The following is a 27,829-nucleotide window of genomic DNA, read 5'->3' as shown; positions in this document are numbered from 1 at the left end:
TCACAATCAATTAGTTGTTGATTTTTTTTATTCCAATTATTACTAACCTCTGATGTGGGTGTTGTTTCCTTTGTTTATAGTATATACTGTATATTTTCATATATAAGTGGAATGCCTGTCATATATGTGATTACTTCCAATCAAACCTGTTTTGCAAGTCTCACCTTGAACACAGGCCCCAGACCAGCGTTCGACTAAAAATGTCTCTGCCCGCTGCTGCTAAACTGACCTGGGAGCACACATTGTAATCTGATTAGTGCACAGGCAGGATTACCCACAGAAGCAGATGGAGCCGTGAGGTGGTCTTCAGGTTTACTTAGCCAATGAGAGCAGGATGAAGATGGATTAAAACTCGCCTTGTCCAAGCGGAATGTTCACATGTCTTGGAATTGTTGCAGAAGCAAGGTAAGTTCCAATATATCCACTTTGCTATGATTCTGTCACGTGAAATTAACGAAGTGTCCTACGTCATAAAATTACATGAGCATGTACACTAATGTTTTAATAGTGCTCTTGTTGGTCACGGCCTTTTAAAACCCCATCCTGGTACCATATGCTGAGTTCGTCTGATGTCGCCCATGATGGACGAGACTGCGGGGGATCTCCCAGTAAGAGACGTGGGTCTGACGAAGGGAGGACTCATGCCCACTCTCCCAGGTATGTTCTGACCGGTCCAGTTGAGAGGTTTAAAATACCAGGATTGCATTTGGGAACATGTCTTGTCTGAGCAGATGCCATAAGTGATGTGAAGCCATGGAAGAAGCATCATATCATGATTACAAAAGGTGAGGGCACCTTAACTCTAAAAACATTTGGGTAAAAAAATAACCCAATTTGGGTAAAAAAAAAGAAAAGAAAAAAGGACTGATCCAGTACTTTGATCAATTTGATCCAACTTACTCGGTTGTTTTGTACAAGATGACCCATTTTTGTGTTATTATTATTATTTGATATATACAAAATGACTTTATATATATATATATATATATATTTCATAAAAAGACACATTTTTGTGGGTTGTTATATACAAAATGACCAATTTGTTTTTTGTTTCGTTTGTGTTTGTTGGTTATACATAAAAACCCAATGTTTTGGTTGTTTTATTCAAAATGACCCCCCTTTCTTTATTCATTTCTCTTAAAAAAAATATATATATATTTTTTAAACCTAATTTATTAGGTTGTCTGGTACAAAATGACCCAATTTTTGGGGGGTTTGTATGAAATGACCCAATTTTGTATTTGTTTACTGTATTTTAAATGCAAAAAGACCCAAATTATTATGGGTGGTCTTATACAAAACGAGCCAATATTGGGGGTTGTTTTATACAAAATTTGTAAATTTTTGGGGAGTTGTCTTGCACAAAACAACCTACCGGTAATTATTTGGGGTTGTTTATACAAAAATAACTAAATTTGGGGGGGATTGTCTTGTGCAGAATGACCTAAGTTTTTGGGTTGTTTTATTAAAAAAAAAAAATACACAATTTACCCAGAAAGTTGATTCAAATTAACTTAAATATTGAATCTGTCAATTTTTCACCCAAATTGCATTCTTTTTGACCAAATCTTATTTTTCATGTTTATTTTTTATCAAGTGATGTTCTCTCCCGTCATTCCAGATCCTCAGCGGTTATTTCGCCTCCCCAGGGAGCAACTGGAGGATCTATGCTTTAACATGCAAGAAGAAAATGTTGTCCTAAGAAAGCACACCCGAGCTCAGGAGCAGAAGATGCGCAGGTGATGCGCGATAGTCAAGCACAAAGCAACACTTAAAAAGTCTTGAAAAAACGAAACTCTCAAGTGTTCTGAGTAGTTCATTTTCTCTCCAAAGAATGTCTACTAGACTGATGCGTCTCCGTCAGGCGGGGCCGGGGTCCGGCAGTACTAAGGAGAAAGACATGGAGGACGCGCTGCAGGAGTTGGAAAGTCGCGTGGCCTCACTGGAGAGCCAGAAAGTAATTTTACAAAACAAACTCGGCCTGGCCAAGCAGCACATCCTGGATCTTGGGCGTCGCACGCCATACAAGTTCAGCAAAGGTGTGCAACTTTTCTGTATAGAGGTGCTCCCATCTCTTCAGAGTAATAAAACACTTTCTTTCTTCTCCTCCAAAGGTACAAAAGGTATGGAAGTGGATGTCAATAGGGTGGCCCACACAGCCCCGCCCCGCTACTGCCCCCCAATGGAGGACACCAGAGGAGACATGGACAAATTGTAAGTGAGCAATAAAATGAGAAAGTTTCAAGATCATTTCCAAATCTCCATTCCGCATCCTTTCCTCCCAGCAACGTAAGCGAGCAGATGAGGGTGACGGAGCTCGAGCTGACCGCCCAGACCCTCCGGGAAACACTCCGAGATAAAGAGATGGAGGGAACCGTGAGAGAGATGAAGAGGCAACAGGTGGAAAAGCACAGGTGAGGAGGCCATAAATATACAATAAGATTTTGCAAAGGTTGAAAGGAGAATTGGAAATTACACACAAAAAAAAATTGGGATTAAAGGTGAAACGCCTTCAAGTGACTAGAGAAATTGGAATGGAATATGGAACCATTGTTGCAATGATGTGGAATGATACCCAATGATGTGGAATGGGATTTTTTTTGTGTGACTTGGAATTTTTTTGGCATGTTGAAAATCGTTCTCAAGGTGATTTGAATGAGCTAAAAGTTGTTATGTGAATCTGTTATGTTGACTGTCCCATTGGGAATGAGCGTGGAATTGTTGGTGGAAAATATTGAATATTTGGAAAATAAAATAATAGCCCGCAAGGCGTGAACTTTTGGAATATGTTGAAATTAGAATGATGTGAATCGTATGAATTATGTAGAAGTAGATGTATGTCAAAATAATGGGCGGAAGAAAAAGAATGTGTGATTCAAAATTTGCAGATTGCCGCGATCTGGACGACTGAAAATCTACACGACTGTACTAAAATTTTACATTCTATTTATCTGCTCAGGATTAACATCAGAGAGAACGTGGACGTCATCTGTCTCCAAAAGCAGCTTTCTGAAAAGAGCGCCACCTTGAGGGTCACGCAAGAGAAGATTGTCGATCTACAACAGGTTCGGCGCTTTTCGGACACAACATCAGGGACAATATCAGTACATCATCATGTTCTTTCTTTCCAGGCCTATGAGAACCAGCTGGAGGAGGTAAACACACACTTTAACCATCTCACCGAGTCCTGGTATTCATTATTCAAGCATTTCCTTTCTGTTCCAGAGTCAGAGGTGTCTTCAGGAAAGTCACACACTTCTTCTGGAGAAAGTGGAAGAACTGAGCGAGCAGCTCAAGCAGGAGAGGCACAGAGCACTGACGTTGGAGGCTGAACTGACGACTGCCGGCGTGTCTCTACAGAACCTGGACAAGGTCCGCAGCCACCAATGACCGGGTACGATTTTTTATTGCAGGTGCCGTTCAACAACAGGATTGTTTATATTCCAGCTACAAGAGCGTATAGCAGACCTGGAGGGAGAGAAAGATCGGATCAAAGAAAACTATGACTCCTTACTTGAGAGGTAACACGACAAAATATATTCAGTGCACTTAAAATGCTTCATTCAGATTTGTTTCTCTCGCTCCCTTAGTACGTTATCGACTTACGCCAGCCATGACGGCCACATGGACAAACACAAGGAGGTCAACGTGCAGAGGGAGGAGCCAAACGACGACGTCTGCAGGATGGACATCCAGATCCTGGCGGCAACGCTGCATATCGAGAGGGAGGAGCGAGGCAGACTAGAGTCAGAGGCGGAGAATTTCAGACAAGAGAAGAAGATGCTGGAGGGGAAACATAATGGTATACTGACCATTTAGTGTTCATCGTTGTTTAACTCATTCACTGCCATTGACGGCTATAGACGTCAAAAATTCATTTGAACAATTTCTATTAGTTTAACATTTTTTTCCACTTTTGCTAACAAGAGTATGAAAACAGAATTTTTTTTTGTAAATTTAGAACAGATTAATCGCTAGTTAACTAGTCATGTGATTAATTACAATTAAAAAATTGAATCGCCTGATGGGCCTAATTTAAAAATTATATTAAAAATAAAGGGCCATTTAATCGTTATTAATCACATGATAATTTTATATCTGTTATAAATGTACAATAAAAAAATTCTCGGTTTTCATAAATTTTTAAAATGATTTTTTTTAAACTAATAGAAATACTTCACATGAATTTTTGACGTCTATAGTCGTCAATGGCAGTGAATGAGTTAATATAGTAAGCTATGTAAGGGTTCACGTATCAAAGCTCAAAATAAGTTATGATAATGAATGACTTCACTTGAGGAGCAATTTTGTAATTTTACAGAACAGTTCTCAGGTTAATTACAGAAACCTGAAGCAAGGCCGCAAAATGTCAGTTTAAACTTAATAGTTCTGAATGGGTTCATTTCCGTTTGCAGTCCTGTTCGCTGTGTGGCGTAGTGAATAAGACAAAGTCGTATACTCCGCACTTCTGCGCAAATTGTAGTTGATCACCCAAAGATTTAATTCCAGTATTTCGCGATTAGACGTCAGTCTTAGATTAGCTTAGCAATTAGTATAGCTTCTCCATTTTTCTTCGTCTTCCTTTGGTGACGATACTTGTCAGCAGTGTTGCTTATTCTCTGCCATGGACACAATGACTTGGGAACAAGTCCACAACATGTTTAGCCGCACTAGTAGCCAGCTGAAGCTCGTTGTTAGCTAGCTGGTACGGCTTAAGTGGTACCTAGCTTGCCTTGATCTCCAACTACTCGCACGTAGGTGGTGTGCGTCCAGCTTAGCGAAACTTTTTGGGGCAGTCTCGGCGGTTCTTTTACTGGGGAAAAAAAAATATCTGTGATTCCCAGTTTTGCTATTCATTGTTTTTTGACGAGGTGCAAAATGCTCATTTTCACATGCAAATTCCTCTCGATAGCGTCTTTGTTTTTGTGCAGTTGAACTAAAACATCTGGAAGAGGAGATTCTTCATCACAAGGAACAAATATCCTGCCTGCTGAGCAGATTGGACTCGGTCACCAAGGTTAAGAAACACAGAAATGGCGCACAACACACGCTAGCATGTCATTGTTTGACCTCTGAAATGATTCATTCTCTTTTTTTTTTTTTTTTTTTTTTTTTTTTTTTCTTTTAGAGCTCAGTATTGTTCATTCGGAAATGTCATCATCATTGCTCTTTTTTTTTTTTTTTTTTTTTTTTTTTTAAATATATATATATATATATATATACACATATATACATACATATATACATATATACATACATACATACATACATACATACATTTTTTTTTTTTGTGTGTGTGGGTGAGTATGTGTGTGTGTGTGCGTGCGTGCGTGCGTGCGTGCGTGTGTTTGTTAGCTCACCAGAAAACCTATTAGAAAAAAAAAAATCTCATACCGTTCACCTAAATCGAACACCAGGAGACCCGAGGGGACCGAAGAAAACCAAGGAAGGTGAAATCCAGCACCGACCAGACACCCCCCACCAGAACTCCTCCCCAGCCCAAGAAACATCCAGACCCCAACAAATCCAAAAAACATAAAATCAGGGAGGCCTCAAGAGACCAACGGAGAGACCGAGAAAAGGAAGGAAGGACAGACGAAGCCGCGTGAGATCCGAGACACCAGCCTCCACCGATTCAATAACCTGAGGAGGAAACAGATTGTGTCTGAGTTTCGGTAGATGCTGGTGTGGTGGATCTGGCATGCATGAAAATCTCCACCAAAGAGGGGAGCCGTCGACCCCCGCCGGAACAGAGCAAGCGCAACACCTCAGGGCCCCCCAGGCCGCGGCAGCGCCAAAGGACGACCCCCGGGCCCCACCAGGGCCACCGGCCGGAGAGCAAACCCAGGAGCAGGAGCGCCCCCCGCCCCAACCCGGCCCGCGCCCCCGGCCCAACGCAGCAGGACGGGGCACTGCAGGCCCACCAGGCACCCCACCGGCCCCCAACCCCCGCCCCCCCACAACCCCCCGCCCCCCATCCACCCCCGCCACCCACCCCAACCCAGCCCCAGCCGCCCCCATGCCCCCAATCCCCCAGACACCCCCCACCCCCAGCACCCCCCCACCCCGCAACCCCCACCACCGCCCCCCCCCAACAAAGCCGCCCCCCCCCGACCCCACCCCGACCAACCGGCAGCCCCCCAACCCCCGACCCCCAGCCCCCGGGGACCACCCGCACCCAGGCACCGGCGCCGAAGAGGGGCCGGGCAGCGGAGCGGAGAGGGCAGCCGCGCCCACCCCACCCCCCGCCGTGTGGAAGGACGGAACACCGGGGGCAGAAGGGGGAGATGGGGGCACCGGAGGGCGGCCGACACCCCCGAACCCCAGGCCCAGCGGGGGAAGGCCCCGGTCGTCACCCCAGCGTTCTTTGTGAAAATTAACCCCTGTTACTGAGTCCGCCAGCTCGCGGACTGGCGAACTCTACCCCTAAACCGTGAATGTGACCCCACCCAGTGTATATACAAGTGTGTGTGTGTGGTGCATTAAAATTAGGAGCAGGTGAACCGGAGCCGATGGAAATGATATTCCCACGCTCCGATCCACCCGCCACCCAAGCATGTTGCTGAGTGTATGTGGTGCATTAAAAAAAAATAGATAGGGCGGGGGGGGGGGGGGGTGGCGACACGGACAGGGGACCGCAGCACTGCTCTATACTGCGGCCCCCAACCGATGGCACCCCCACAAGCCCCCCCCCCCCACCCACAAGTTGTGTGGTGTATTAAAATTGGAGGGGAGTTGTAGGGTGAAGACGGTGTTTCCACCCTACCCCACCCCCCAAAGTGTGTTATGTGCCCTATATGTCTATAAAAGTGTATTGTGCAAACCTAGTGTAGTGAGTTAAGAGGTGTGACCAGCGGGGCCCCCCCCAACCGGGCGGGGGCAGGAGGCGCACCGGCCCACCAAGCCCCCACCCACCCCACCAGGACCCCGGCGGGCATATGGGACCCGTCCGGCGGGGCGATAGGGCTCGCCCCCCGGATACTGGGTCCCGCCCGAGGTGTCAGGACGCCCACCGGAGCGGGGCGGGCACGACACCAAACCCCAGCCACCCCCGCCGGCCCCCATAGCACCGAGACCCGGGCCATGGATGGAGCCCCCGGCCCAGGGGAGGGGAAGGAAGGCGTACCGGGGAAGGGGAAGGGAGGAGGGAAGGGGACGACAAGAAGGGCAGGGGGCAGCGGCAGGGACGCAAGGAGAGGGGGAGAGGAGGAGGAAGGGCGACGAGGGAGAGGGGACAGGGAGGCGGAGGACGGGCGGGGAGAGGCGAGGAGGGAGAGGCAGCAAGGGGGAGGAAGGGGGAGGGGAGAGGGAACCACCGGGCACCCCGGCGGCCCACAGGCCCCGAACCGCGTCGCCGGGCCCAGAGCGACGGACCGCGCCGGAACGGCGCCGCCCCCGACACCAGGGAAAGCCCCGCAACGCAGCACCCCCCAAGAGACCCAGGGAACGGCCAAGACGCAGCCGCCACCCAGCAGCCAACAGAGGGGCAGACCCGCCCACTCCCCGCCAGGGGGGACAGCACCCACAGAATTAACCCACTGGCATGCCGTGAATCCGAATATCAACCCCTGGTGCCCATCGGAGGTGAATCCGCTCGATCCCGCTGGCAGCAGCCGGGTTCCTGACTATGGAAACACAACCATTAGTTACAAATTGCCTAATACAGAAACATCAATGCCAGTTATAACGCTGCTGTGGCTCTCGCTAACAGGCAGAATTAAAATCCAAGTTTAGGTTAAAAAATTCTATATACGTAGACCATGTTTCTTTAAATTTTGACATTTGGTTTTTATTTGAGGCAGATATTTTTTCCATTAAAATATGATTTATGAGGAGGTTAGACCATTGGTCGATATTCAAAGTTTGTTTATTTTTCCAGTTAACAAGAATTGTTTTTTTTGCGATAGTAAGGGCTACAAGTATAGATTGAAATTGTTTATGTGGTAAGTCAATTGTTGTTAAGTCACCTAGCAAACACAAGTTTGGAGAGAACGGTATCCTACAGTCCAAGACAGCGGAAAGTTTTTCTAAGACTTTAGTCCAGAAACACATAACCGGAGTACATAACCATAAAGCATGAAATGATTCATTCTCAATCTCGTCATCAAGGATTTCGACATGAGCGATGAAGAGCTCAGCGAAACACTTTTACAAATCAAGGTGGGGAAGCGAGGAATATCTGTTTTTATCTAAATGTTGGACTTTTCCAGAAGCTGTCTTGTCTTCCCACATGGGGCAGGCCTTCCGGATGCAGCAGGAGAGCAGGGAGGGTTTGCGTTTCCTTGGGCCTGACGGCGGGAAGGAGGACCCCGAGCTGACCAACATCCAAGCATCACATGCTGAGACCGTGCTGGAGTTGCAGAAAACCAGGAGCCTCCTTTTACTGGAGCACCGCATCAGTAAAGACCTTCAGGTGCCTTCACGCCCTCAATATGAGTAAGACACAAAACTCGCCCTTGCTCACTTTAAAAAAAAGCGTTTCTACCTGAAGGAGGAGTTGGACACAGTCAAGGAGAGGTTTGAGACAGAGAGGAAGCAGGTGAGGATGGCAATGGCAGAGAAAGACAAACATTTAGCCCAAAGAGCTCTTCAGGTTAACACTTTACAAGGTAGGAATCATCCAATGGGTCACGTTCAAACATTCATTTCATGGAAAGAAAAATTCATTTGACCTGTTTGTGTCCTAAAGCCCAGTTGAAAGTATTTGCATACAGTACCAAAAATCACAAAGGGACCATGCCAATACAGTACACGTGGCCATCGGGAGACCAGGAAGTAGTCCAGGGCTTTGAGGAGGACATTTCGTGTGCTCCTCTGAGGCTCGGAGAGTCCCTACTGGAACTTCACATAAAGGTAAAATCATACTTGTAGGATTGTGTTAATGGTTGGATGGAAGCAGTGTGTTATCTAATCTGCTGTCCTTCTCCTTCAGGCTGCCACCTTTACTCCAGGCGGCCTTCGGAATATGAGCAACCTTCACGCCGGCCAAGCTGAAGACATGGTGACCTTTTGCACCTACAGCCTTTTGGACTTTGAAGTTCACTCCACGCCTATGGTGGCGGGAAGCCAGCCCAAGTATGGCTTCACCTCCCATTACGCTTTGACAGCCCGCGATCTGGGCAGGCTGCGGGTTCAGGGTGCAAGGGTCAGAGTGGAGCTACACCAGGCAATCGGGGGTGTCCGCTTTGTGACGCACGGAAGTGGCCACTTGTCCCTCACGGGGTCCATGGAGAGGAGAGGGGAGCGCACGAATGGCCGTGTCAACATCACAGGTACAAGGTTACTAGAATTAACTAGGGATGTTCAATACCACTTTTTTTCAGACCGATTCAAGTACACAACTCGTTGATATCGATAGTACTTTTGATACATAAAATTTCCTTTTTTTCTTTTTCCCCCATTTTTTCCCTTTTTTTGAGAGAAAATTTCCTAAAAAACAATGACTTATCATTTTAAAGAATACCCTATATATCCCAATATAGCATTTTCCCTTGCATTAAATTAATTGGCAATTTTCTATGATCTTTTGTTCATAAAATCAAATATTTTGTAAAGAACGCACAGTAAAATTAATTTTAAATAAATAAAATGAAACTAACAATCCAGTGTCCAGAAAATGTCCCAATCAAAATATGTGGTTGTATATCTTAATGTATGTAATGTAAATGTAAATGTTGTAAAACGGCCACAAGAGGGCGGCCATTGCTGGTAACGGCTGCCGTCATGAGTATGGGGTTGCTTGTACTTGACAAAAAATAAAATTAATAAAAACTACAATCAAATAAAGGATTTTAGAAAGTTCCAAATAAAGATAGAATAACAAAATGAATAAATAAAGCATTTTATAACAAAAAAACTGGTTTAGATGGGAGGTTAGGTTGGGGAATTTTCTGGAAAACTGTATTCCAAATTAGATTTGCACAAAATGTTTGACTTTTAATTCATTCACTCCCAGCCATTTTCACTGAAGCAACCCCCTTCGCTCCCGGCTGGTTTACTGGATTTTTACAGATTTTGCAAGGCCCACAGAGTATTTTGTTCTATTGCAATAAAAACATGGAACCTACCAAAAGAAAGATTAGACTATCTTCTTTCATCTGGAAAAATGTATGTTTCCGTTTTCATCATTATTCATAAATCAGTTTAAAACAGTGGATGAAAGAGCTTGTTTAAAACATGGCCCTGGTTGATCTCTTATACTTTGCTGCCACCTGCTGGCCGTTTTTGTAATAACGGACATTGCTTCAAGCATTCTCTTCAGTTCAGAGGTTGCATCAAAGCCTTCTGTATGCTGTAGCATAAAAAAAAAAAACCATGAAAAACGTATAAATACGTCTTTGGGAGCATGTCAATATTTAAAGTAGCACATATTTGTACGTTTTTGGGAGCAAATGAGTTAAGCGTGTAATTTTGCAACCCTACATTCTTGTCTCTCGTCAAGGTCCTGAGGGGGAAGTAGTCGGTGTTATGGATTTCTGGGTGCGATTGTTCCGGCCTGCAGGGCCCATGGCAAGCATGGCGGCGAGAGACAGTGACAGGATCACAGCAACACAGACGATACCTACTCACGTCACCCTGGGCTGGCGAGAAGGCGGACACGAAGTAAATATTGTCGTTTAACTTAAAACAAAACAAAAAATCCCATCTCTGACTTGTCACTTTCTACCCCCAACAGGAGTTGTACGACTACGGCGGCGGGATCCCCAATGAGCTGCTGCTGCTGCTGGACCGCTGTGATGGTCTCAGTGGGCGATGGCCCGGGCTACTTCCTGATGCATACCTGACCTACAGGCTCTACGACCTGCAGCCACACGTGTCTAAAACTGTCCCGGGCGCTGCCGACCCAGTCTTCCATGACACTGCCAGATATCCACTTGCAGTCACGGCAGATGTGTTGCGCTACCTGCGGTACGCTGTGAGAATGACATTTCATATTTAAGATGCTTTAAGAAGCTTTTTGGTGAAGTGTAAAAACGCGCATTCATTCATTCGCGCAGGTCGAGCAGTCTTTGGGTGTATGTGTTTGATGATAGCGATGACCAGATCCCTCCAGCCTACTTGGCTAAAACACCTATCCCACTGAGAGCGCTGGCTACGGGCAAGGAGATCACAGGTGTGCAAAGGGGTCTTGTTCTTTTCATTATATAGTAGTACCTTGACATGCCAGTGAGTTTTTAGAGCTCTAAGCCGACAATTAGCAGCAATATGAGCCTTTAATCATCAGGTATTTGAAGAAAAAATAGTCCAGAAAAACATGCAGGCAATAACACTATTTACAGGAATATGTTCTTTATCCTCTGCTAAGAACAGCTAGTATTATTGCTGTATTGAGAATCCAAGAGAGGAGCTTAGGCTCTATTAAAGTCTATCTTTATTTATCTACTTTTATCAAGACAAAAGATGATGACCCCCCCCCCAAAAAAAAATCACCAAAATTTAAACAAATACTAAATGAGTCGAACATTCTGCCTGTAATTAACTCATTCACGCACAGCCATTTTCACTGAAGCAATCCCCTTCTCTCCCGGCTGTTTTACTGAATTTTGATTGATTTTGCAAGGCCCACAGAATATTGTGTTCTATTGCTATAAAAACCTGGAACCTGCCAAAAGAAAGATTAGAGTCTCTTCTTTCATCAGGGAAAAATTGTGTATTTTATCTGTTTCCGTTTTACAGCAATTAGCTTCAGAATATAGCTAAGTTTAATCATTTTTCACAAATCTGTTTAAAACAGTTGGGAAAAAGAGCTTCTTGCGTCTTGTCCCTGGCCCTCTGGTACTCTGCTGCCACCTGCTGGCCGTTTTTGTAATAACTACCATTGCTTCAAGTATTCTCTTCAGTTCAGAGGCTGCATAAAAAAACATTTAAAAAATGTATAAATACGTCTTTGGGACACTTGAAACATTTAAAATATAACTTATTTATACATTTTTGGGAGCAAATTAGTTAATATCTATATTGTTGTAACCATAAAGGGAACGGAAATCAGTTATCAGTTTTATTGTGCCAAATATCGGAACCAGCCTCAAAAAATCCAAGTCAGTAGGACCTAAGCCTTCCTCTTTTCCAGGCGACTACGTGCTACGTGATCCAGCCGGGGGTCCTCGGGGCACGGTCAGGGTGCTGATTAAATGGAAATACCCATTTCAACCGCCAGCGAACGCCAGTGAACTGAGGCGGGAAGAAGAACAAGGGTCACTAAGGCCCAGAGTCAAGGTATTGTTGACTTTCTTTCTGCTAAATTTGCCAAATGGCTGCGATTATGCCATGATTTACTCACCCCCCCCCCCCCCCCCAGACGCAGCAACTTGGGCCAGGAGAACCCAAAAGAAGACAAAAGAAGACAAAAGCTTGTGTGAGGTTTTATAAGCATGACATCAGGGTACACTAACGGATAATGCTCAAGTTCTGAATACTCTTGTGTGTGACAGCCTGCATCCGACTACATAAAACCATTCGACGCCAGGCGATCTGGCCTACGCGATAAGGGACCCCCAATTGCGCTGACCATGTGGTCTGATCTACCAATGACAAAGTAAGTTACACCGACAAGAGCTGAAGGGGAAGTCAATCCAAATGTGTTTTATGCAGCCTCGCTAGTCTAAACACGGTGTTCTGATTTATATGGCGTTTGTGGAATATGAGCAGTAAAATCCACTCGGTTTTATCTGTCTCAGAGGGCGGCCATTTTTGACTGAAAATTACATCACAGTTGCTCAGGTTGAGAAAACAGGTGAGCCGAGTGACAAAATGGCTGCCCCCTGAGATGGATATAAACGGGTGTATTTTGCTTCTTAACTTATATTCCACAAACGCAGTTTTCATCAGAATGCCGTGTTCACCGGGTTCACTTCCTCTATAAGCATATGGACACCTCAGCATAACACAACTCTCTTCATTGAACCCTTAAAGAGCTCCAGAAAGCACTTCCAGAGAGTCTCCGGTGAGAAACAGATCTGCTCGTGAGGGTGCTACTCTGGTAGGAAGCCACAGGAATTTGGTCAAACAACATCATGTCATGTATCGGAGAAAAGTTATATGCACTGTGGTTTGATTTTTTTCAGAATATTCCCTCTGTGGATGTGTTGTCAGTGGATGAAGCGGAGGAGCCGGAGGAAGAGAAAAAAGAGGATAGGAGTGAGAGTGGTAGGAACAGTCTGACTTTGCTCATTGATCTCATCGACGGAATAGTGGAAAGCATTTTATTAATTTTTTTATTACTGTGGAGCAGCTGAAGAACCGTCAGAGTCTTCGGATACCTCAACAAGCGACCTCATCATCCCATCCAAACCAAAGAACAGACAGGTCAAATTCATCTATATAAATCCTTTTAAAAGCATGCCATGGTAAAATCCATTGACCTCCCTTCAGGGAAACAAACTGAGAGTGGAGATCCTGTCCTTGACCTTTGAACCCTCCTCGCACGTGGCGCTGGACGACTCGGTGCAGCGCGTCTACGTGGAATATCGACTGCTGGGCGTCCCCATGGAGACCACCGAGACGCCCGTGTCCCTCCGCAAGCCCGCAGCTGGGGAGGAGATTTACTACAACTTCACACGAGGTGAGAGCAGAGAAAAAAATAATGCCTGTGTGTGTGTGGTTTCAAAATGTTCTTTTCGCTGATGGTCAAATCCCCCCTTTTGCTCTGAAGTCATCTACGTGGATGGTTCACAGTCAGCGCCACTCAGACGGTATCTGTACACCATGGTGGATGGCGGTGACCCTAATAGGCGCTGGTATAGTATCTCACGTTGTTTGAAAACTGTCAATTTTCTTCATGTATTCCTTCCTTCACACAAATTTTGGTGTGCTCGTGCAGGTTAAAGTTCACAATTGTCAGCGAGCCGATGGACGACGACGAGGAATGTGCCGATGTCGGCTATGCTTTTCTGGATCTTCAGGAGCTGCTGTTGACAGGAAGTGATGTCATCGAACGGCAAATTGACAGTAGGCGTTTCTTTGGCGGTTTATCTCTGTGAAATGATGAAGCGCATTGCGTTGGATTGCTCGGGGAGGTCTCACTGTTCCATTTGCATGTTTTCTCCAGTCGTGCGTGTGGATGAAGAGCAGGAGGTGATTGGATTCTTGAAGGTTTCACTTGAGGCAGCGAAAGCCCTGAGTGGTATTTACAAGGAGTTTCACCAGCCGGAGGATGCTGAGGAGGACAGCGAACAGGAAGAAGAAGGGGAGGAGGAAGAGGAGCAGAATGAGAAAAATCACATTAAAATCATTGAAGATGATGACAGTGACTTCTAAGTAAAATAAAAATAAAAATAAAAAAATCTGAGTATTGTATAGATTTTGTAAAACCTGTGTGCAATTTTGATTCCTGTTGGTTAGTGTACTGTGTATGTGACTGAACAGCAACTGTTGAAGCCTTTGTATTGGTCATTTCACTGTTACATAATAAATCCTTAAATTTTAGAGCTAAAGCTCAAACCCTTTCTTCTAGAGATTGTGTGGCTGTGCTTCTGAATATACGGTTATAAAAATGTTACGAATTTTCAGATGAGACAACGTCGTTTGATTTCCAACGACCCCTGAACGCTTCACTCGTCAGCACAATTTTTTTTAATCAAGAGTCGTACCTGCTGTGGTTTTTTCACCACGATAAGGAGTTCAAGTAATAGTGGTAGGATTTTGTGTACTTTTAGATGTTTTTTTTTTAAAACTGAAGTGCGGGTCAATTTTAGAGTGATTAGAAACGTACATTAAACTGAAACAAACTACGAAACTTTTTGCGACGGTACGTATCATTCATACTACGTTAGCATTTAAGCTAATAGCAGTGATAAACAATAACAATCCATTCCATTTTGCATATTTTTTTGCTGCATAGGCCTATCTGTAATTATGGTCATAAATATTAAAATGATGAAAAGTCTTCATTGAAAGAAATCTGGGTTATTTTTAATGATGAAGAAGCACGAAATGATGTTTGTGAGCCACCAGCAAGTCAGCCAGCTTTTCCACAACAAGTTCATTGTGGTGTTGGGAGACTCTAGTAAGTATTTTACTCAATATTCATAGATTTCTTCACATATAAGGGTGACAAACATGAGCATAAGAAGCCCAAGACTGAGAGGCTTGGCCTTACCAAATTAATCTTGAAGAATGTAATTTGTGTCCCTATAATCACCAGTTCAGCGGTCTGTCTACAAAGACCTTGTCAAGCTTCTACAGAAGGACGAATACCTCTACGTGGCACAACTGAAAAGAAAGGCAAGTAATCATAAGAGATGTATAACTTGTCCTCATTGTTTCAGTTGTATATATGTATCTCTCATATCTGTCTTTCTGCAGGGTGAAAAGAGCTTTGAAGAGGACTGCCTGGTGGAAGGGGGTTGTCTGAGCCGCATGACCAATGGGACGGGATACAGAGAGGTCCGGCAGTACCAGTCCCCCCACCACCTGGTCCGCTTCTACTTTGTGACCAGCATCTACTCCGACTACATGAAGAGCATCATGGAGGACTTCCGCCGTGGGTTTAAACCAGATTTGGTCATAGTCAACTCCTGTGTTTGGGACATTTCAAGGTAAGTCACAGAGCTTATTGTTAAGGTGATTTTAAGATCCAAATCTTCCGTTTCCACTTAATAGCACAGTTTCACAATTTGCTTATATATGAAGATCTGATCAAAATCTCAACACCAGTTGAAAAATAGCTAGACTTTACTTTTTGCACATTTGGGTCTTAATGAGGTTTTAAGTAGAGCTACAATATGCAAAAGCAAGAAATGGGGAGTGTGACAAAAAGCACTTTGAAAAAGTAATTTATTAAACTCAAACTAAAAAAGGCTGTTAATCAGCAAATCAAAAATGTAAGACCATGGCCCAAAAAAAAAAAAAACCCTCTCCAAACCAAAACAAAAAAAAATTATCAGTAGGGCTCGGTAATGAGTAGCTCCACCGTTCTTCAAAACATCATTTGGGCATGCTTGATACAAGTGTTTTCAGGAGGTTAGTGCGATCATTGCTCCAAGTGGTGAAGATGGCTTCACAAAGGGCATCAACAGTTTGGAACTGAAAAACTTCACTTGCCATCCATCCCCAAATGTTCGTAACCAGCCGCCGTTTGACGACCCTGCACCAGCATCAAACATGGGACGTTAAAAGGTTGAAAAAAGTTGTATTCTCTGATGGGGGAAAAAAATGACCTTGATGGTCCAGATGGGTTCCAACGTTACTGGCATGATAAGGAGATCCAACCTGAGATGTTTTTTACCCGGCACAGTGCAGATGTTGCAGCGAGCATCTCTCATGACTGAGGGCCCTCGTCTGTGATTTTTTTGTTCTGGTTTGGAGAGGCACGATCTTAAACATTTGATCAGCAGATAAACAGCGTATTTCAGTTTGTTGTTTTCAATAAACTGTTTCAAAGTGCTCCCGCTTCTTGCTTTTGCATATTGTAGCTCTACTTAAAACCTCGTTAAGATCCAAATTGTAGCTATTTTTCCAACTGGTCTTAAGATTTTGAACAGGTCTGTATATCTCAGCCATGCTACCACTTGCTTTCATTGAATCTCTGTGTAGGTACGATTTAAAATGGATGGGCAGGTACAAGGACAACCTCAGGAGTTTCTTTGAAGAACTACTTGGGATCCTGCCAGAAGAAAGCTTGGTCTTATGGAACCTCACAATGCCCCTGGGAGATCGCATCAAAGGGGGGTTTCTGCTTCCTGAGGTACAGTAAAACAAAATGAAATGATGTGAGGGCAACCGCTGTTGTCGCTCTCCTCCGAAGCAGATCTCGAACAAGGAGGCCCACTTGCGTCACGACGTGATCGAAGCCAACTTCTTCAGCGGAGTCCTGGCCGAAGCCTACAAGGTGGACGTGCTGGATCTCCATTTCCGTTTCCGCTTCTCCTTGCAGTATCGCACCAGCGACGGCGTCCACTGGAACGCTCTGGCGCACCGCCGCATAAGCACCCTGCTGTCGCTGCACGCCGCAGACGCCTGGGGCGTGAAGCTGCCACTTAATTCTCTTGGTGATGACAAAGGCACATTGCGAAAGGGGGCTGGTCTGATTCACGCTGACTCGCTTCATTTTGTTCTTTTAGCGGACGTTTCTGTTGCTCATCAGCTGCCAGGCCTGGAAAGCACGAGACCTGTTGGTAAGATACACTGGAGTCAAATTAGTATTTTATTCTATTAATTAACTCATTCACTGCCATTGATGGCTATAAAATTCATTTGAACTATTTCTATTAGTTTAACATTTTGTTCCACTTTTGTTAACAAGAGTATGGAAACCTAGAATTTTGTATTGTACATTTAGAACAGATATTAAATTATTAAACTGAAGTCATGCGATTAATTACAATTAAAACTTTAATCGCCTGACGCCCCAAAATTTTTATATTTAATTAAAAAATGTTTTTTTTAATCACTCCGTTGACGGCTATTAACGTCAAAAATGCATTTTAACTATTTCTATTAGTTTAAAATTTTTCCACTTTTGTTTACAAGAGGTATGATTATTTATTTTTTTATAATCTTTTTTTTAAATGAATTTATGGCAGTAAATGAGTTAATACAGCAAATATGTAAAATGGTGGCTTCCGCTTGATTATGGAGGAGAATAAAATTTGCAGTTCACGTTTTACAAATTCACTTGTCTGCGTTTTTTCCTGTGGAACCTATCCTCAGCTGTTTGTGTGTTTCTGTTTTTTTTTTAATGAATGTTTGCTGTGATTCCCTTCCACAGTGAGGCCTCCAAGAATGAACAGTTTGCCTTATCATCCCCATAATGGCTATATAAAATGTAAAGTTAAAGCAACACCGAACAGGCGCGATAATGCTGCTTACCACAGGCCTTACTCTCATCATTACTCACGTCCAACTGGTATGTAACACCCGACAATGACACTCTGCTAATGCCTGCTTGACGGGTGTGCTCGTGTGTCCAATCAACAGCCCGTGTTCTACATGTTGCAGATTACAACAGGTCCAACCCATACACGATGAAGACGAGGCACGCCAGATACCAGTACATGCCGTACACTCGTCACAGGCCCTATCAGCATTACTAGACTCCTACGAGGTGGACCTTTTTCTTTTCCGCGTGAAGTTTCTGCACATATAGAGAGCAGAAGATGTTCATTCTGTGGTCAGTTCTCCACTAATTAATTCTTAGTGTAAGTTTTATATTGTTAATATTGTTCATTTGCTTTTAAATTCATGTTTCATATTAAAGGTGCCTTTCTATCATAAGCCATTTTTTTCCAGTTTTATAAGCAACATGTCAAAATGAGTCTGTGACCTGACATACATATAATGAGCAAAACAGATAAAAAGATGTCAACGATTAAAAAACAATTGCATTTTGAATGTTAATTATTCTGATACAGTTCATAATTGATTTAAAAATGAGAGTCCTGGCATCACAGATTAATTTGAGCTATGTTCAAATTCCAATCACGTGACCGGAAATCTGGCCCTGATCACGTCATTTTCAGCTGATCCAGGGTAAAAGATCGTTTTTAAATATATTATTTTTATTTTCAAAATATTTTTAAGGGCTACAAAACAACAAAAGTATGACATTCCCAAAAGAAAAATATACACTACTCAAAAAGTTAGGGATATTTGGCTTTCAGGTGAAATTTAATGATGAGCCTAAAATGCAATGAAATCTTTACAGGCAAATTTAATGTGACCTTCTCGAAACTTTTGAGTGCACATGTCCAACTGTTAAATATTTCAGTACTTTTTGCACAAGTTGCTGTTCTCTAACGAGGAGCTTAACGGCAAAATTCACAAACGACAATGCTGCAGCTCATGGAGGTGGCATCATTAGTGAACGGCTGTTGCAGACTGGTGTACAAGCAAATGGAATAGCCTGCACTTTCTCCAGACCTGAATCCTATTGAAAACCTGTGGAATCAGCAGAGTCGCCGTGTAGAGGTACGAAACTGCACCCCAGAACCTCAATAACCTGAGTGCTGGCCTTTAGGAAGAGTGGAATGCCATGCCTCAGCAGTCAATTAGTCAACTTGTGAACACTATATGAGACGTCATCAAGCTGTAATTGACGCTCAAGAACTCATGACGTTGACAATTTTTTGTTGTGGTGTACCCACCATTGTTAATTTGTTTCAATTAATTGTTTGAGAGGAGGAAATCACGATGCATGAACATTTAAAAAAGTACTACCAAGTGAATTGAATACTACACATTATAAACAGCAGTCATAATGAGTAATGTGAATAACATTTTCCATTTTTTTTAAGGCTCAGTAGAAACAGGCAAAAAAACCCTCCAGTGGTTCGTTGAACAAGTGGTTGCTTTTTATTAGAGGATTTGTACATACAGTACAAATATTTGGTACAAGAAGAGTATAAATGCTAAATGATCTAATATCCCCTGTAAAGTGAAAGAGTGAAAAAAAAATGTTGACGTGTGTAATCATTTGGTGCTTGTCCAAATGATCACTTCTTTATTAGTGCCATTAGTGCTAACCACGTCTTAGCATTACAAACATTGAAAGTAGGAACAGGAATACAAGAAGCAACAAGCTGCCTCAGACCATGAGTAGGCGGTGCACTTGTTGCAGTTGCTGCTGCGACAGGACCACGCGGTGGACTTGTTCTTGTCCACGAGTGCAAGGAATGGCGACGCGGCCCACAAACACGGTCTCGCCCTTCTTCTCTTCTCTTGCCTAAGATTAGAGAACACGATGACTCGTTAAGTTTGTGCGCGCGTGAGTGAGTATGTAGAACTTTTGATCTCACCTTGACGAAAGAAGAGACTGGGAAGGTTGCGAAGTCGGAAGCAACTTTTGCTCCCGGTTGATGGGACACAACGTGTTCAGCTACTTCACCCTATAAGAAGATAAATATTCAGATGCACATTCAAGAGTTGCTCATCCAAATGCATTTTACCTTGAGTTTGACTAGAGCGTTGCTGAGATTTTGCAGTCTTGCAGTCTGCTCCAGCAGCTGGGCACTGGCGCTGACTGGAGGAAGACATACTTGGGATTATGAAGGAAGAAAAAAAACACAAAAAAAACAAAACAATCAGATGTATCCACACACCTGGCGTCTTCCCAGTGATGTCCACCACTTTGACTTCTGCACTCAGCTTGAGAAGGGTCGTCAGCAGCTGGTCTGTCCGGCGGTAGATGCCCACATTCAGTCCCTCTGGTAGCATGGAGCTGTCCTTGGACACCTGCCGCAGTTTGGCTGGGCGAAGTGGAGGCAGGGAGGCCAGCTGGGCACTCATCTTTTCTGCCTGAATGGCAGACACACTCTTGGTCAAGCGAAGAGAAGATGGATTCTAAAAGAAAACACTTATCTCAGTTCTACCTTAAGTCTGACGTTTTCGGTCTTGAGGTGTTTAATGCTCAGCCTCTGAGCGTCAAGCTGCTGCTGGAGGAGAGGCGAGTCCACGACTTGCATGGGTCCTGAGAGTGATGAAGACATGCCTACAGGGGGAGGACACAGTCCCAATGATTCCGAGTTGAAGTGATCCAGCCTTCATCTCAGATATTACAAATGTACCTCCTGCCGGCCCTTGAACAACGGAAGCCATTCCTGAAGCAGGCACGCCTCGCAAGCCCTCGATGGTCATCTTTGATTGGTTATTGATGCGCTGTTTCAGCTCGGCTTTCTCCGCTTCCAGCTGGTCGATGTCAGCTTGCAGAGCATCCATCGTCTCCTCAAATTCCCTTTGTTGTAAAAGGCGAGGGAGCGAGTTAGTGACTGAGCGCTGGTGCACATGGTGGCACGCGAGACAAAATGTTCATCTCACTTTTCTTTTTTCTTCAGCAGGTCGAGATTCTTGTCTAGTTTGGTTTGGATTTTCTCCACACGTTCATCTGCATCCTTGGTGGACGTGTCCAGCTTCTTCTCCAGCATGCTCAGGCGGACGCTGGCCTCACTCAGCTCTTCTCCCTGCAAGAAAGAAATGTTTCTTCTTGAACTTGTACACCAAACGAGCCTTTTCGACCTCATCCCACCTTAATCTTGAGGGACTTTTTGAGCTCCTTGATGGCTGCTTCTCTGTCCTCCAGCTTCACTCCAAGACCCTCGGCATCAGTCATCTCAGCTCTAACCGTGGCTGCTCTCATTTCCACTGGAGGATTCTGACGGGAAAATCACAGGACAAAAATGACTACAATGTCCTGGTTCATAAAAGACACGAGGACACACAAATACCTTTCCCTGTGGTTTGTCTGCATCATACTCTCCTTCCTGCATGGCGGTGGCCATCTTGTTCATAGTAGCAACAATAGCGCTGCATGATTGACGCAGGCACTCTGTGCCATTAAGACCATGAGCGCCATACACCTGTGTGAGGGACAAAGAACTTCTTGAACCCACTTCCTGGTTGAAAGTGAATCTTTCAAATGATTCCCTACTTGCTCCACAGCCTGGCACATCGTATCCTCCAGTTTGAGCGCATTCAGTCCTTCCTGCTCAGTCAGCGGTGCGATCATCTGGGCTCCGGCTGCCGCCACCTCCTGGAACACTGCCACCACGCGGGTCAGCTGCCGTCTGCAATCGGTCAGCGCCTCAGACACCTGATGGACAAAAGGCCACACACGCTCTGGCTTCAATATTGTAATTAAGCCTCATTTGAGTTTGTGTATGTTCTTACCTGTAGTCCAAAACTGAGCGCAGCTGGGGTCCCGACGGCATCGGTTCCAGGCATTCGACGGCGGATCTTCTTACAAAACTGCTTGATGTCTGAGCAGGACGTGTCGAGTTCCTTCAGGAGAACAGCCAGCGTCGAGTTCTGCTGACCCGCTGCGAGGAACGCGCGCAGACGGGCTACCTCCACTCCCATACAGTCCAGGGCACTCTGGGTAAACTGAGGGTGAGAAGGTGAATTAACTTGGCATGCTTTGAAACCTGCTTGTAACATTTCTTCAAGGTTCACATGTTGAATTGTACCACTAAAGACTGACTGGTACCTTAATGTGGTCAGACAGTTGCACTGTGCACTCCTCTTTGTGGTCTGTCAGATGAACACTGTACAATTGCTAGGGCGCACAGCAAAACTGACTTGTTAAGATTCTATTATCAAGGAAGAGGATGCTTCTAAAACGTAGAGCAAGTTTTGTTACCTGATAATACTTGATGGCTTTAGTCAGCGGTTCCACCTGAACAGTCTCATCCAACTGGTCTTTGTGCAGCAGGTCGATGAAATAATCCAGAGAGCGCTCGTGAAAGCTCATTTCGGAGTGGAGCGTGCCCATGCGCTTGAAAACCTCCACTGAGCACATATTCAAAGCTCTGGAAATCAGACAGGACAGACTCCATTAATAAGTGCTTTCGGTTTGATGCTAAAATGTTGTGACGTGACTACTTGTGGCTTACTGTTCATATTTGTGCAAGGTGGCTTGCAGCAAGCTAAGGGAGTACACTAGTCCAGAGGCAAAACTGCGTTGTTCTCCTGGTGGCCCTTTCAGTGTCGTGCCTTGGACCACGTTCCCGTTCAAATCAAACTTTTCCTGCGCCTGTTTGCTGATGAGCTCAGCCTATGAGGGACAAGTGCGTATGCTACGTAAACGGGATTTACACGGCAACAGTGTGTCCAGTGCGCTTGTTTTAAATGACCTTGCAAATGATCCTGGGGATGAGCAGGAGCACCAGTATGCAGTCGTGGTCTCCGCCGTGACGAAGGAAGGAGTCCGGCATGAAGGATTTAAGAAGAGACACCTCCCGGTTCAGCTGAGCCACTTCCATACTCCTCAGCTCCATCTCGATGGCCTGAAAGACGCAGATAATCCTTCAGCGCAAGCAACTTTCCTTCAGCTTTCCTTCACCTACCTTGGCGTATGCCTTTGTCTCTGCAAACTTGATCTTGAAGTCAAACAGCTCCGCGGGAGTTTGTTGAACTTGTTCACTACTTTCATTCTGCTGGGTCATTAGCTCTTTGTTGGCCTCCTGGTGTACAAAACTAAATCAAGGTCGGAGCATCCACGGTACGGCAATTGCGCCCATCTGTGATGCGCACCCACCTGCAGTCTATTGGTGAGCTCTCTGTATTTGTTGATGGTCTGCTGGTAATCAGCCACTGTCTCCTGGGCGGCCTCCACCCTCTTGTCCGCCTCTCGGACCTTCGCTCCACTCAGGTCCAGCTGCTCCCTCAGCTCCATTTCCGTCTCCCTGCCGTTCTCCTGAAGCTCGTCATTCATTTCATTGATCGCCTCCTATTGAAGCAGAACAATGACTTGATGACACGGAGCGATTGGCTGTGAATGCTATCCGTAAATCCAGACTGACCAGATCGGTAACGGTTTCTCTCAGCTCTCTGACTTTCTCCTCCAAGTCGAGGTTCCTCTCCGTCAGAGTCTCGACCATCTCCTCTGATCCCAGGGCGGCGTCCACCTGGTAAACGACACGAACACTCAAGACATGGAAAATTTTCACATTTTGGAATCTCTGCGCGAGCTTCACCTGCTCCTTCAGTTCATCGACTGTGGCCTCGGCCTGCTTGATCTCCTCCTGCAGTTTTTCCTTTTGAGTCCTGAGGGTCTCCATCTCGGAGTTCTTCTTCTCCATCTGCTTCTGCAGTTTCACATGCTCCTGTTTCTCAGAGGCAGACAGGTCACGCATCCTGAGGAAGAAAGTTGTTTAGGAAAAAGATCATTTCGAACTGTTGTTTCTGCGTACCTACTCACCTGACCAAGGCTTCTTTTAGTTTGCTGTTCTGCTCCTCTAGCTGTTTAACATGGTAACTGGAGGCAGCACCATCTGAGCCTGCAGGAGAAACAGACACAGACCGCGTTATCTTTGTGTAACTCCACGATGAGACATTTGTGTGACAAGCTTGTAGAGAACAGACCTTTCTCTGAAATGTCATGTCGAAGGATCTCCAGGTCCATAGAGAGCTCCTCCACTTTCTCCTTTAGCGTGTCCACCTCCACCTGCAGCGACTCTGCTCGCTCTTCAGCCATCTCTTTATCCAAAGTGGCCATCTCAATGGCATCTGCTGTGTCAGACATCTCTTCCATGTAGCGGTCCTTCGCCTCCTGAGCATCACGTGCTTCCTGGAGGAACAAGAACGGAGCAATTGATGATCCCCTTGGGTTTAAAAATCCACATTTTCATTATTTGCACGCAAAAGTAAACCAATATTTGTCATAATTGATGTCACCCTCTTGGCTTCTTTGAGATTTTTCTGTAGCTCGGCCTGCTGCTCCTGCATTTTGGTCTTCCACTCATGCAGCTGCTCCAGTTGGATCTTGTGCTTCTCCAGCTCCTTCAGCTTGGCCTTGTCCTCCGTGCGCTTGATTTTCAGCGTCTCCAGCTTCTCCTCCAAGTCCTTGACCTGCACGCGCAGTGATTCCTCCTCCTGGAAGAAGCAGACAGGTAGGAAGATGCACAAGACTTGGTGTGAATAAATGGTTGGGATCGTTTCCCATTAACCTAAATGAAAATTAAACAAATCTTGACCAGCATAATTCTGTGACCCACCTTGCTCGGTGTAGCTGGAGCAGAAGTTGCGGTTACCTCTGTCAGAGGCCCAAGTTGAGGAGTAATAGGAGCACCAAGCGCACCCTGGTGGGGGGATAGGCCCACTTCACTGACATCACCAGATGACAGATTCTCACGAGATGCCTGACAAAAGAAGGTGTGTTAGAAAAATCATTACATTCTTAATTTTATTTGGATATAGTCTAAATATTTCACCACCCCTACGTGCCCTCTACATGAGTAAATCGCACCACTGAGCCAAACAGGCCAAATACACCCGTGTCCATGGACCATACACTTCACCACTTCCTGTGATACGTGACGTGGCGGAGCATACCATGAGCGGCAGCCTGGAGCGGCTCGGGGGATGTACCAAGAGGGAGGGTAGCGAAATGGCTGATGCCAGACGCTTTGGTGTGGTCCACTGCCACAGTACGATCATAAAGAACGTGTTACTACATGTATCAAAAAGGTAGCCTGCTATATGCCGTGTACAATGCATGTAGACAAATCAGTGTCACTTCCTCCCTTCAAAGTGAATCCTTGAAAAGATATAGTTCCACCATTATCTCACCTTGGCAGAACGACGGGTAGAGGACTGGAGGAGAGTAGGAATGCGTACACACAGCCAGCGTCGCAAGATAAGAGATTAGCAACACAGGAACAGCAAACCATAAGAGTGTATATTGAATGTTAGTTTAAAAAAAAGACCCAGTTACTGCCACAACTTAGAAGAATAGTAACATGTCACCTCATGCAACTTGCGAGGAACGCCTCACAATCTCGCACAGAAGGCGTGCATGCGTTCACAAAAACACAACAAAACGTGCACATGCAAAAACAATGCAGTTCTGTGCAAGACTGAGTGACCAAAGAAAAATATGTTGCGTTTGCCTTTTTTTTTTTAAAGGGAGGAGATTAAGAATGTTAAAAGTTATGTAAATGCAACAGAAAAATAAGGCTGTCAAGAACATGTCTACCTTCTTTGCGCTTATTGGGGCCTAGAAAAAAAAAATGAAACCAAGTTCTTTGTGTTTAATTGTTAAATGATGGACTTCTAAATCTTGCTCTTTATTATGATTACATACCTGTTTCGTTGTTTTGGGGGTCTCTGATATATCTGGTGAAAAAAAAAAGAAGAAGTCAAATTTCAAGAGATGATTTTACTATAACTTGTAAGGCTCTATGAATGAATGAATGCATGAACACAAAATGGCCACCTTTTTGTCTCGGGATCCTGGAAGCGCCGGACTCGGGAGTGTCTGGAGATGTTGCACTCGAGCCATCATCCACCACCTGGATCTGCACGTGACATATGGAGCGATGCAAACACACGGCAAATCAATACTAATATTCACTTTTTAACAGGCATAAATTGCATAATCTACATCTTACAAACCTGAGTCTGTCTGACAAATATTCCATGGTTTTCCTCACAGGTGAAATAGCGCTTCCCCTGCACAGTGCCGTCATTCTTGCCTTTGGGTTCGTTGAGGATGACACCCACCCATTTCCCGGAGGCAAAGAGGGTCGCTCCAATGAAGGCGACAGTGCCACGCTGACCCTTTCCTATCACTTCCACTACAGAACCAATCTAAGAGAGGGCAGCAGGTATTAAGATGGAATGCTTTATTGTTCCTTATTAAAATATTTTTTTCTGTCAATGTTTGCAACCTTTGGAGGTTTTCCACTTTCTATAGTTCCCCCGCTGCTCATTCTGCTTATCAATGGGCTGGTGAGCTGATGGATTTTGGAAAAGGAGAACAGAAAGCAAACAGACACCAATGTAGTTAATATACATTTCGCATCATTAGAAGTGATGAAACTAGTGATATTGGTTAGTTTCATACTATTGATATCATTTTGATCCTTTGCCTTCAAAAGTTTGGTCAGCAAAAGATGTGCAAACACCATTTCCTAGTCACATGTTACGGACCACAGAAGACTGCATACAATTTTGTCTTTTACTTGCCCCAGCTCACACAAAGACTCCCATTCAAAACAAAGCAAGTCATGTTAACTCATGGCGCCGGATGACTTTAACCACAGGGGAGAAAATGGGATAGAAAAGGGTTTTCTTCATAAAAGCAGGAGCAAAAACATAGTTAACTATTATTCATAAACTTGTATGAATTAAATTTGGGTAAAGTTAGCACTTAATTTTCTCTTTCTCTACAGTAACCAGATTTACATTCTCACACACATGAAGACATACAACGAGCTGACTCGCACTTCAATACGGTAAGTTTCCCAAATGAAATATTTCAATTCTAAATGATGACATTTTGTGTTTTAGTCAGGGCTAATGTTATGTAGTCAGTAGATTGATGTTAGCGTTGAAGTTACTTACCTGGGGCGTATAAGAATGCCTCCTGCTCATAGCCATTGTTACGAAAATTTAATTAAATAGTGGTTCCAGAAATAAAACAAAAAAAACTACAAGTCTTGTTTTTTGCTCTTAATGCTTTTCCTTTCTACAGAAAAGGACAAGCATTTAAAGGAGGGGCCTATATTATGCATCACTAAACGTCACAACTGAGAGTAACAGGGAAAGGGAGGGAGAGATATTTCCCATGTCAATATTGAAACAGCTGTTGAAAAGGTTAGGTGACACTACTAGAGGATGCCACTTTTAATTCAATATTATTTATATATGGCCAACGGAAGTTATAGTGATAGAAACCAATAATACCGTTATGGCAATGACCATTATTGTAGCCCATTGGTTGACCCACTCCCGTTCTGTCCCGTTTATCCATGCTCGGTGGATTTGGTGTCATTTTATTTTCTGTCTGTCTGTCTGTTAGGTCAGCTGACAACGCTTTCACGAAATTAAAAATGAAGTGATAGACTTACAGACAGCGAAAAACACATGTTCTGGCAGACATCCCAGGCAAGCTAGGTTATTACTAACCCGTCATGAACCAAAGTTCCGGTTTACATTAAATATAGCTCAAATCCAATTTACACACACAATACGACAGCTTCCATGTCTGTTGACGTTCAGAAGCACATTTCTAATCATATCCCTCTCCTCTATTAGTATTTATCATTGTTATGCTAATGTCAAGTTAATGTAACGCACGACTATTGTTTAATTAAATAAGGATGATATTCGAGACGCTAGCAGTTTTAAATTACGCCTCTTCACACTTACGCTTAAAATACAACCTTTAGGTGTATCTCCTCGGAATGTTGATTCAGTTTCTTGTTGCTATTTTTCCTTCTTTTCCTTGGGCTTTTCCTTGCTCGTCTTCCTCTGTGGCCTTTCTTTTTAACTGATGAGTTTGGTGCACACTACCGCCACCTTCTGGCATGGAGTGCCAATCAAGGAACTACAGTACTGTTACTGACTAGTTTGTGGGCGCTGTATTTCTTTATTTTATTTTTTTAAAGAGAGATAG

At 44.4% G+C, this 27,829-nt stretch overlaps 3 protein-coding genes across 8 annotated transcripts; 2 read left to right on the top strand and 1 right to left on the bottom strand.

Moving 5' to 3' along the window:
* The first annotated feature begins 13 nt into the window (after window positions 1-13).
* Window positions 14-14,439, top strand: rpgrip1 (RPGR interacting protein 1). 2 transcript variants are annotated; one of them, XM_086058287.1, is made up of 31 exons: window positions 14-405; window positions 509-657; window positions 732-785; window positions 1,622-1,739; window positions 1,834-2,039; window positions 2,115-2,214; window positions 2,286-2,414; window positions 2,960-3,065; window positions 3,132-3,155; window positions 3,226-3,372; window positions 3,448-3,521; window positions 3,591-3,802; window positions 4,932-5,017; window positions 8,110-8,160; window positions 8,240-8,413; window positions 8,492-8,609; window positions 8,690-8,853; window positions 8,933-9,272; window positions 10,442-10,602; window positions 10,676-10,908; window positions 10,998-11,113; window positions 12,071-12,216; window positions 12,299-12,355; window positions 12,432-12,535; window positions 12,913-12,979; window positions 13,065-13,146; window positions 13,232-13,305; window positions 13,372-13,561; window positions 13,652-13,736; window positions 13,820-13,947; window positions 14,048-14,439. In XM_086058287.1, the coding sequence occupies exons 2-31, from the start codon at window positions 570-572 to the stop codon at window positions 14,254-14,256; spliced, it is 3,843 nt and encodes a 1,280-aa protein (XP_085914413.1). In that variant the 5' UTR covers window positions 14-405; window positions 509-569; the 3' UTR covers window positions 14,257-14,439. The 2 variants fall into 2 exon arrangements, with proteins under 2 accessions (XP_085914413.1, XP_085914414.1); XM_086058288.1 differs by lacking the exon at window positions 8,110-8,160.
* Window positions 14,440-14,554: 115 nt separating this feature from the next.
* On the top strand, window positions 14,555-18,213 carry fam113 (family with sequence similarity 113). Of its 2 annotated transcripts, none has more exons than XM_086058297.1 (9): window positions 14,555-14,746; window positions 14,923-15,004; window positions 15,143-15,222; window positions 15,304-15,536; window positions 16,534-16,684; window positions 16,748-16,988; window positions 17,061-17,114; window positions 17,708-17,845; window positions 17,938-18,213. In XM_086058297.1, the coding sequence occupies exons 2-9, from the start codon at window positions 14,932-14,934 to the stop codon at window positions 18,030-18,032; spliced, it is 1,065 nt and encodes a 354-aa protein (XP_085914423.1). In that variant the 5' UTR covers window positions 14,555-14,746; window positions 14,923-14,931; the 3' UTR covers window positions 18,033-18,213. The 2 variants fall into 2 exon arrangements, with proteins under 2 accessions (XP_085914423.1, XP_085914422.1); XM_086058296.1 differs by having other exon boundaries at window positions 14,840-15,004.
* A 1,054-nt stretch (window positions 18,214-19,267) lies between these two features.
* On the bottom strand, window positions 19,268-27,730 carry dctn1a (dynactin 1a). Of its 4 annotated transcripts, XM_086058453.1 has the most exons (31): window positions 27,583-27,730; window positions 26,100-26,165; window positions 25,825-26,019; window positions 25,646-25,727; window positions 25,514-25,545; window positions 25,406-25,426; window positions 25,000-25,023; window positions 24,763-24,849; window positions 24,426-24,569; window positions 24,106-24,303; window positions 23,794-23,998; window positions 23,630-23,708; window positions 23,406-23,565; window positions 23,232-23,336; window positions 22,967-23,158; window positions 22,776-22,892; window positions 22,563-22,715; window positions 22,323-22,483; window positions 22,070-22,238; window positions 21,917-21,985; window positions 21,601-21,813; window positions 21,362-21,523; window positions 21,159-21,290; window positions 20,960-21,085; window positions 20,752-20,894; window positions 20,502-20,668; window positions 20,307-20,425; window positions 20,037-20,232; window positions 19,884-19,957; window positions 19,734-19,823; window positions 19,268-19,660 (listed from the first exon to the last, which is right to left on the bottom strand). In XM_086058453.1, the coding sequence occupies exons 2-31, from the start codon at window positions 26,139-26,141 to the stop codon at window positions 19,523-19,525; spliced, it is 3,795 nt and encodes a 1,264-aa protein (XP_085914579.1). In that variant the 5' UTR covers window positions 26,142-26,165; window positions 27,583-27,730; the 3' UTR covers window positions 19,268-19,522. The 4 variants fall into 4 exon arrangements, with proteins under 4 accessions (XP_085914579.1, XP_085914576.1, XP_085914577.1 ...); XM_086058450.1 differs by lacking the exon at window positions 24,763-24,849; XM_086058451.1 differs by lacking the exons at window positions 24,763-24,849; window positions 25,000-25,023.
* Between the last annotated feature and the right edge of the window lie 99 nt (window positions 27,731-27,829).

The sequence above is a fragment of the Leptonotus elevatus genome, chromosome 17 (genome assembly GCF_054856555.1).
Source record: "Leptonotus elevatus isolate MCC_2025b chromosome 17, RoL_Lele_1.0, whole genome shotgun sequence".
Lineage (NCBI taxonomy): Eukaryota > Metazoa > Chordata > Actinopteri > Syngnathiformes > Syngnathidae > Leptonotus > Leptonotus elevatus.
The sequence above is the reverse complement of the archived record's forward strand: the minus strand, read 5'-3'. Positions and strand labels throughout refer to the sequence as shown.

Coding starts and splice junctions, on each gene's coding strand:
- rpgrip1 (XM_086058287.1), top strand. CDS start 570: ATGTCGCCCATGATGGACGAGACTGCGGGGGATCTCCCAGTAAGAGAC. Junction 9,273..10,441: donor TGGCCGTGTCAACATCACAG/GTACAAGGTTAC, acceptor TCTCTCGTCAAG/GTCCTGAGGGGGAAGTAGTC. Junction 12,536..12,912: donor TCTGATCTACCAATGACAAA/GTAAGTTACACC, acceptor GAACCCTTAAAG/AGCTCCAGAAAGCACTTCCA.
- fam113 (XM_086058296.1), top strand. CDS start 14,914: ATGATGAAGAAGCACGAAATGATGTTTGTGAGCCACCAGCAAGTCAGC. Junction 16,685..16,747: donor GGGGGTTTCTGCTTCCTGAG/GTACAGTAAAAC, acceptor CCTCCGAAGCAG/ATCTCGAACAAGGAGGCCCA. Junction 17,846..17,937: donor TCATTACTCACGTCCAACTG/GTATGTAACACC, acceptor TACATGTTGCAG/ATTACAACAGGTCCAACCCA.
- dctn1a (XM_086058453.1), bottom strand. CDS start 26,141: ATGAGCAGCGGGGGAACTATAGAAAGTGGAAAACCTCCAAAG. Junction 24,570..24,762: donor GCTCCAGGCTGCCGCTCATG/GTATGCTCCGCC, acceptor TTCTTTTGTCAG/GCATCTCGTGAGAATCTGTC. Junction 22,893..22,966: donor AGCTCACCAATAGACTGCAG/GTGGGTGCGCAT, acceptor TTTGTACACCAG/GAGGCCAACAAAGAGCTAAT.